Below are 8,681 nucleotides of genomic sequence, written 5' to 3'. Positions count from 1 at the left end.
CGTTTTAGTCGAGGCAAAAATCCATGAAAATTATAAGATGCCATACTTAGCTCATATTTATGTAAATCTGACAGGTTGGATCATACGACACGCAAAGCCAAATATGTGACAAAAACTCACACCAGGTGCAGAGTGCCGGACTTGCATAATATTGTTGCTCCTCTTCAATGTTTTAATACCGTCTCCTTTCCTTAAATCGAATTAGTAGAAGACGTATTAACATGTTTGCAGCAGGAGTCGCTAAAGTTGACACACTGACCGGTTAGAAGAAGACGGGCCACTTGACGTCATGTGTCTTTACAGCAACTTTTAAACATGCTTGTATTACTCAGTAGGTACGAGACAGAAGTAATTGAACTACTATATGGATTCAAGTTTAAAAGTCGGTCATGTGCTTTACGAAGTTCCATAAGTTTCATGGTAAATGTGCAAAAACTAGGGCTAGAATACCATCAATTACAAAGACATGTAGGGGTTTATCAAGAAACGTCAATGGTTTATAAGAACAAGTAAATCAAAACAGTCTTTATAAAAGTGGCCAACACCTCTATGTTCAGCCTAGATGGTGATAAAGTGGCTTAGCCCTGGTCATGTCCTCCTTCAGAGTTCAGCACCAATGCTGCCTGTTAGTCAGACCTCACCAGACCAGCGCAAGATATGATTAACCCCAATTCTGCTCCAGTTTACAGAATGCAGATCAGCCCTGACACGTCATTACAGAATCCATGTAAAACAACAGTCGGAGCAAATAGATTTTTATACTTGTCACAATGGATAATTGTGAAGTAAAAGGAAATTTATACAACATTTCCTCGTTTTTCACAAGTAGAAATCTGAAAGTGTGTTGTGAGTTTGAATTTAGCAGTCAAATCTTCTGCATATATCTCTACCTGCTTTGCATATTTAGTGACTGAGATGTTTGCCCATTTTTTCTTTGCAAAGCTGCTAAAGCTTAAGGAGGCCATCTTTGAACATCAGAGTAAAAGTCTACATTGATTCTTAATTGGATTATGACAGAGCCATTTTTGCATATGAAAATATGCTTTGATCCAAGCTATCCTGTTGGGTGAATATTTGACTAAAAATCTGAATAATAAAATAAAAATCTGAACATTGAGATCATGAGTAAATAAAGCCAAGACATAATCTTCTGACACCAAACTGTTAAGTTTTAACAGCACAAAATCAGAAATTACCTCTAAATTTTAATATTTTTTTTACCTGTTTAAAAAATGCATTTTAAAAAGTGTAGTATTCAGACATATAATTTAATTAGATTAAACTGAACTAAATGAAAACTCACTGTGTGTATTGTATTGATGTATCTAAATACTTATGGCATCATTTTAGTGGTTTTACCATTTATTAAAAAGATTTATGATTATCAAATAATTGTAAAAACGTTGAAAAATCAGACGGCTTCTTTTCCACTGAACATTAAGATCAGTTTTAAACTCTTCTGCAGTCGATGTTATAAGCTGAACAAATACATAATCGTGTCATCTGCATAATGGTTGACTTTTGTTTCTGTTACCCAGTGATGTATGCATACAAATAGACAACAAAGGAGCTAACACACCAAAATTCAAAGATGGTTCAGTTTCTAGGCATAAATGCAAGAAGTTTGACATCTTAAAATATTAAACCTCAACTCCAGTCAGGTTTTAAGCTACATGATGCAACAAGTTGTGCTTTCATGTGTTCAGGGCAGGCTTTCATAAACATGGGAAAATAAAGCAGTCTAAATATACCGTGTTTTCCAGACTATAGAACGCACCTTACTATAAGCCGCATCTACAAAGTAGATTTTTTCTTTTAAAAAATTGGAAACGTACATATATAAGCCGCACCGGGCTATAAGCCGGTGGTATCTCCACCGCTCTTGGTTTTCCACAAGGACGCAGCAGAGGGAGCGTCCTTAATAAATCTGCTGGATATATTACGGACGCCGAGTTTAAGTGCAGCGGCTATCGATCTGTACTGCCAGATTGATAGCCTTCAACTTAAAAGCTGCATCACATTAACTTCTTCTTGTGGATTCTATGATGAGGGGTTATGAGTTTGAAAACATTTCTCCATCGTGCCTGCTGCTAGCATGTGCTTGTTCTAAATGAAAATCACCACTTTCTTCTTTGATTTCCAAGTTTGGCTCACTTCCTGCTAAAGAGCCCCCTGCTGGTTGAAGAAAAATCCACAGAAAAGCCGCACCGGGCTATAAGCCGCATGGTTCAAAGCGTGGGAAAAAAAGTAGAAAAAAGTAGTGGCTTTTAGTCTGAAAAATACAGCAGTTTTTTTTTTTTTTATTGAAAGTTTTTATCTTTACTGGTGTTGATTGTTTATTTTATGCTTTCATATTGAACATAAAATTGATTTGCACATACGCTGTCCATGCAATCATCCAAGGTTGGGTTATTTTACAAAGAACAGTCCCCATCTCTAAAGCTTTAAGTGATGCACCCGAAAAGACTTGCAGCAAATTAATTGCAACGACAATTAATTTTCTACAAATGCCCACCCCACTTTTCAGATGTACATTTCTAAACCCCATATTATTTTTCTTGCACCTGTAGTTGGTCTGTCACTTAAAATTCCAATAATGCAGGTAAAATACTGAAATCTTTGATTGTAATTTGAAAAATATCCCACTGTCAAAGTGAGATTATGTATGTAGCTCATAAAAAACAACAGAATTTGACCAAAGCAGAATAATTAAACAAAATGAGGAATAAAATGAAAGAGGCAATTAACAAATAAAGTAGATAAAATACCAGATCTATTTGGGTCTCATATTCTCCTTTGGTCAAACGCCAAACATGTGGCAAAGTACAATGGTTCTGAAAACCGTTAATGTTAATGTGGGGTGCACTTATCAGTTTTGGTAAAAACATCTAGAAATGTCTAACAAGTTCTAAATCTCAGAATCAGATCACGTCAGTCAATAATTGTTTCAAATCAAAACATTTAAATGTTTATCCAAAGACGAGACTTACGGAGCTACTTTTTTTGTTCTTTAGATTCCTATTGAATTTTGTTTAAATTCCCAAGTTTTAATCCTACTTTTCTCTGCCTGGGGTTCCACAATAAAACCCACAGCCCAGCGCCTCACATGTTTGAGCAGCGGCTCACATGGACGAGGAACGCGAGCGGTTGATTGTCTCCTCTCAGCAGCGCTAAAAGCAGGCGTGCCGGGGTTTAGAGGAGTAAGCCGGATAAAAATCTTTCCAGGTTGATCTCTGACATTGTTTTCCAAGCGGCCAGCACTTCTTCTCCATGCAGGAAGTCAGGGAGGGGCCGGGCAAAGCCATGGAAACAAGGGCAAGGGAGGGGGGGTAGAAGAAGATGCTGGTTTGCTCGAGAAATTTGGCTGACCTCTACCAGCGACCATGTGACTGGTAAGCAGAGGATGTGGGGATTAGGGCTGGAGGTATAAAAGCACAAAGCAGGCAATGTGTCTCAAAGTCAAGGAGAAAAACGAAGAAGCGGTGACCAGAGGCTCAGTGGGACACCTGCAACAACAGGTAGGAGCACACTGGACTGATGCTAGCTTTGTTTCCCAGACTGATGAAAATTTGGAAATAAAAACGCCACAAAATTTGCAAAATAGTCGAGAGGAAAAGGCGACGGCAAAACTTTAAACCAAGGAGATAGAACTAGGTTTACGTTTTTTGCTTTTTTTAAACATTTGCTGCTTGAAAAATCTTTCAGAACTTTCTTTAAAAGTTTTAAACTATACTACCAGAGAACTGAAAAAGGAAGCTGCGTTTGGACTTTTAAAGGCTCAAAGTGAAGCAGATTGACTTGAGAAGCAGCAGATGGCTGATGGTTTGTCCCCACATCACTGAGCCTCCTTAACGAGATCTCTGCAGTATTCTGACGGAGATTCTCCACCGCTATTTACTGATGCAGGTGGTGCTTCTGTTTGAGTTAAATAACAAAAATGAAACAGGGGGTGTTTTCACTCCCTAAAGTCTCAGCAGGCAGATAAAGGAGGTAAGAAAGTATCTGAGGTTCTTTGTAGGTTCTAAGCATCAAACTTGATAAATAATCAAACGTCATACCAATGCCAAAGTTAGAAAACCAAAACCGATTTAGGATTCTGCAGGTTGGAGGTCGAGCTTAAAGAGCTAATAAGAAGGTTTGAGGTCAAGAATGTATGTTGCTTTCTGTTTTCACACTGAGAAGAACAATTAGTGGTTTGAGGATTGCAGTTGGATTAGAGCTAATCCTTCAGGTTAGCCTAATCTGTAAAATCTGCCCTGATTGGCATTAAGAGTTTGATGGAAACAGGATTACAGCCGGGACAGCAGAAGCCAAAGGCTTAAAATATCTCCCCTTTGTCTTCCTCAGAAATGAACGCCAGTCCACCAGCAGGAAGCGCCCTGTCCCCCGGCAGTACCGCGGGCCCCACTACTCCCAAAAAGGGCCCACCCAAGTTCAAGCAGAGGCAGACTCGCACATTCAAGAGCAAGGCTCCCAAACCAGGCCAGAAGGGGTAAAAAAAAAATTTGTCTGTATTTATTTATTTTTTTATCGGAAATGACACGAGAAAGCAAATCTGACGGTTTACCTTTCTCGCCTTCGGCAGCTTCGGCGACGACATCCCCGGCATGGAGGGTCTCGGCACCGACATCACAGTGGTGTGCCCATGGGAAGCCTTCGGCGACATGGAGCTCAGCGACTTGGCCAAATACGGCATCATCTAAGCCTCCTGCCTTCCTCCACCTCTCCTCCGTCCGCCCCTCTCCACCCGGCCGCCTCTCCGTCTCGGCTCGGCGGGCCGCCATAAGGCTGCCGGCCAACCCCCTAACGCCCTCTCGTCTGACTACCTCATACTTTATTCCACTAAGTGGATATTATTATTTTTATATCATTATTAATATATGATACTGTTTACAGTATATGTACTTGAAATGAGAAGACGAGAAACAAAACCCAGGAACCTTTTCCCGTCCCAACAGCCACGTAGAGCAGTTTTCCTCTTCCGCCTCTCTTGTCTCCTCCTTCGGCCTTCCCGCGCGCTCCCTGCCCCTCCGTAACCACGGCAACGGATGCAAGCCAAAAGCTAGCTCGACACTAGCCCCGTATTTAACGCTTCTAGCTGTCTGTTAAACTGTAAATAACGTCTGCTCGGCGTGAACCTTTTTACCTTCCTTTTGTACTTTCCTCCTCTTTTGCGTCGTATGGTGTGTGAATGCGTGTGTAGGTGTGTGTGTGTGTTTATTTTTGCTCCATGTGACCGAGGTTTTACCTTCAGCACCAAGGAGAGCGTGCAACATGCTAAAGCTACAACGCACTTTCACACGACCATGGAGGATGAACTCCACCTCCCTTTCTTCCTGTCGCTGTCTGAACCCAGTTCCCTCTCAGATAAAATAAAGACAGAAGCTATATGTTTTCCTTCTGTGTTCAGAAAATGTACTGTGAACTGGTGTGTACTGATAGCTGCCAGTAAAGTGTATATTTTCAGCATTTGTGTCGGTCTCTGCTGTTGCTAAAGCTAATATACTGAAAACATGGGTATTAAGTTTTGTCAGACGTTCAATTGGTTTGGTGGTGTTAAACTAAATGTTGGCTTTTTCTTGGAATATAGTAACGATTGAGTCATTTCCCCTGCAAAAGGGTAAGACAGGCTTTTAAGAGAGCAGATTTTAAATAACTATTTTGTTTATTAAGGGGGAAAAAAGCCATCTGAACTGACCAACCCTTGTGTGAAAACTGTGTCTACTTCTGAAATCATCACTTAACTGTGGTTAGCCACATTTTCGTTGGGTTAAATTTTACTGGAAATACTCAGACATGATTTCTATCAGACCTCAAGAAACAAATAAGAATGAAAAATGATAACAGAACCTATCTAATTACACGAAAAAGATTCAAACGTCTTAAAAAGAATCAAATATTCCCTTGATCTAAAGAAATTCAAGAAGAGATGAAAAAAAAAACAGTCATTGAAATCTGTCAGTCTGGAAACTGTACAGCAGATGCATGGAGAAACCATGGAACATTGGTGGACGTTGATTTCAAGAGTGATCAAAATACAGAAATTACTCCAAGACTGCATCAACCACTCATCCAGGAAGTCACAGAAGAACCCCAACCATCTAAACTAATGTTTACTAAAAACCAACAAAGGTTCTTCTCATATGTAACAAAAACATCTTAATCATCCTTTGGACTTTTGTGAAACTATTCTGTTCACTGAAGAGACAAAAATGTATCTATATGTCTTTTGGCAAAAAAAACTAAAAGCTTTTCAGACAAAAGAAAATCATGCCAACAGCCAAACACGGCAGTGGCAGTGTGATGGAAGACTTGCAGTATTTGATGGAGCTATGATTTCTGCTCTTCAGGGGGTTATCCAACGGGAGAATGTCAGGACATCAATTTGTCACCTTAAGCCAATGAAAACTTGGGTTTTTGAGAACAGCCAGTGATCAAAACCACACCAACCTCAAAAACAAACAAAAAAAACTTTGAAGTGATCTAATGAGTCTGGGGTTAAAGATGCAGTGTTCAACAGAGGCTGTCTGAAGAAATATACCACTCCCAACCAAAACCAACCAATCAAAGCCAGGAGAAGGGTCTTGGCATCACAGAAAAATGGTTATCCGCCGTCTTTGGTGAAGGTGGCCATGCTAACGAGCCTTAGCATTCTCAACAGGCTCTGCTAGCTGTAACGTAGCAGAGAGCACAAGGCGTGTGACTGATGGCACTAAGATGCGCTCAGACTCTGATTGGTTGTCTCATACAATAATGTCATGACAGTGACCGCATCAACAAATATGTAAAAAAAAAAAAAATTCTCTAAAGGTTACATACTGCAGCTTTAGTTCGGTCAGAACTCTGCACAGTAAAGTGAGACAACATTTGTCCACAAAGACCGACTGATACTTGTACATCCATCCATTTTCTTACACCTTTGTCCCTAGTGGGGTTGGGAGGTGCTGGTGCCTATCTCCAGCTATCGTTCCGGGCGAGAGGTCGCCAGTCTGTCGCAGGCAACACAGAGACAGACAAGACAAACAACCATACACACACACACCTAGGGAGAATTTAGAGAGACCAATTAACCTAACAGTCATGGACTGTGGGAGGAAGCCAGAAGACCCGGAGAGAACCCATGCAGAAAGACCTCAGGCCGGGAATCGAACCCAGGACCTTCTTGCTGCAAGGCAACAGTGCTACCCACTGCGCCACTGATACTTGCACAGTAATGCTTAATTTCTGCTGTTGCTTCCAAAAGGGACTCAACCAGAGGTTCATTTTAAAACTTTAAACATAGACCCAATTAGTTTTGATTCCTCAAGTTATCTTTTTCTGATGTTGAAATGTGTTTTCAACATCAGAAAATGTTGAAAACAATTTCAGCATTTAAGTACTGAAACTTAAGTACATTTAAGTTTCAGTACTTGCATGACATAAACATCTGTGAAGGCATAAATAACACTCAATGATACTGAGGGAATTGGAGCAACCTGCAGTGTTATCTGTAAACAGCTCATTTACAGAACATAAGCTGCATCTCACCACATCCTCCTGCTGCTAGCAAGTGAAATCACCTGAACAGGCTGTTTTTGTAATGCACAAAATGACAGTCTTTGATCATAACAACCTGGTAGAGCGCACGTTGCCCTGCAGAAACTAGTAATTACAGCAGCCATGAGCAGGTGGATATGGCCAGCGGCACCATTCGGTTATTCTGTGGCATTTAAAGGCAGCAGAGTTTGTAAAGGATCCATGGGTTCGCGGCTAACCGCCCGAACGTCCCGATACTGACATTTCCATCAAGCAGTAGATGCTTCCCAGGTTGCCTAACTGCTTTTCTGGCATTAGAGCTAAAGGGTGACTTCAAAAACCGGGTTTAACACGCCCTGAACGAACGAGCGCTGTGCTTGTGCAGGCATGAACTGCAGTGTTTTGCAAGGACTTATGAGAGACAAAAGTCTAAAGGTATTCTCTAGGCTTACTGCAACTCTCCCCAAGGCTAGCAAACTGATTTCCAATGTTGTTGTGATTCACCAGTAGCTCAGGCAACGGCTGTGTCCCGGTGACACTGGGGGTGAGTCAGTCGGACTCGCCTTAAAGCCGTTCCTCACCACTCTGTGATTTTCACCCCTCCTGAGCCCGTGTTTCAACACTCAACCCCAGACTCTCTGGTTAATCCGGATCGAGCGCCAGCGCCATCAGCAAATGGGATGCAAATTCTGATGGGAAACGGGGTTTGGATGTACGGAGGTGTGACTCCTGCAGCCATTGCCGCTTCCAGGCGTACGAGCCCCACCTGGACTCTGAGGGTGGGACCCGAGCGGGGCAGGTTAGAGAGGAAGGACTGAGTCTGGGTGCAGGTTTCTGTTTTCTGTTGCTGCGAAGGCAAAACAATCCAGCCTTCGAACGCATGACCTCACCACCTTCGTTTTACTTGGCGTTGGCAGAGATAGGAGCACATAGGATCTGCATGGCTACACACTGAGGAAACTCTACACCAAAGATTTCAAGAGCTCAAAAGGGTAAGTATATTTTATTATAAATTTGTCCAGACTTAAACAGGAATCTTTTCCTACAATTTTAATAAAAACGCTTCAGGAGAGTTTTAGAATTGGACCTGAACAGGATGAAAGCATGGATCCAGTGCAGCGTGCTCCGTGAACATGTTGGATTTTTATTTTCATGCACACTAACAC

At 41.5% G+C, this 8,681-nt stretch overlaps 1 protein-coding gene across 1 annotated transcript; it reads left to right on the top strand.

Annotated features, from left to right (window-relative positions):
* The first annotated feature begins 3,430 nt into the window (after positions 1-3,430).
* Positions 3,431-5,469, top strand: pde6hb (phosphodiesterase 6H, cGMP-specific, cone, gamma, paralog b). Its single transcript, XM_032586574.1, has 3 exons — positions 3,431-3,518; positions 4,348-4,492; positions 4,586-5,469. The coding sequence occupies exons 2-3, from the start codon at positions 4,350-4,352 to the stop codon at positions 4,701-4,703; spliced, it is 261 nt and encodes an 86-aa protein (XP_032442465.1). The 5' UTR covers positions 3,431-3,518; positions 4,348-4,349; the 3' UTR covers positions 4,704-5,469.
* The last annotated feature ends 3,212 nt before the right edge of the window (positions 5,470-8,681 follow it).

The sequence above is a fragment of the Xiphophorus hellerii genome, chromosome 16, assembly GCF_003331165.1.
Source record: "Xiphophorus hellerii strain 12219 chromosome 16, Xiphophorus_hellerii-4.1, whole genome shotgun sequence".
Classification (NCBI taxonomy): domain Eukaryota; kingdom Metazoa; phylum Chordata; class Actinopteri; order Cyprinodontiformes; family Poeciliidae; genus Xiphophorus; species Xiphophorus hellerii.
Note: the sequence above shows the minus strand (reverse complement) of the source record. Positions and strands in the feature narration are given on the sequence as shown.

Bases quoted from the DNA above. Each gene is read 5' to 3' on its own strand.
- pde6hb (XM_032586574.1), top strand. From the start codon at position 4,350: ATGAACGCCAGTCCACCAGCAGGAAGCGCCCTGTCCCCCGGCAGTACC. The intron at 4,493-4,585 runs GTAAAAAAAAAA...CGCCTTCGGCAG, and splicing joins CCCAAACCAGGCCAGAAGGG to CTTCGGCGACGACATCCCCG.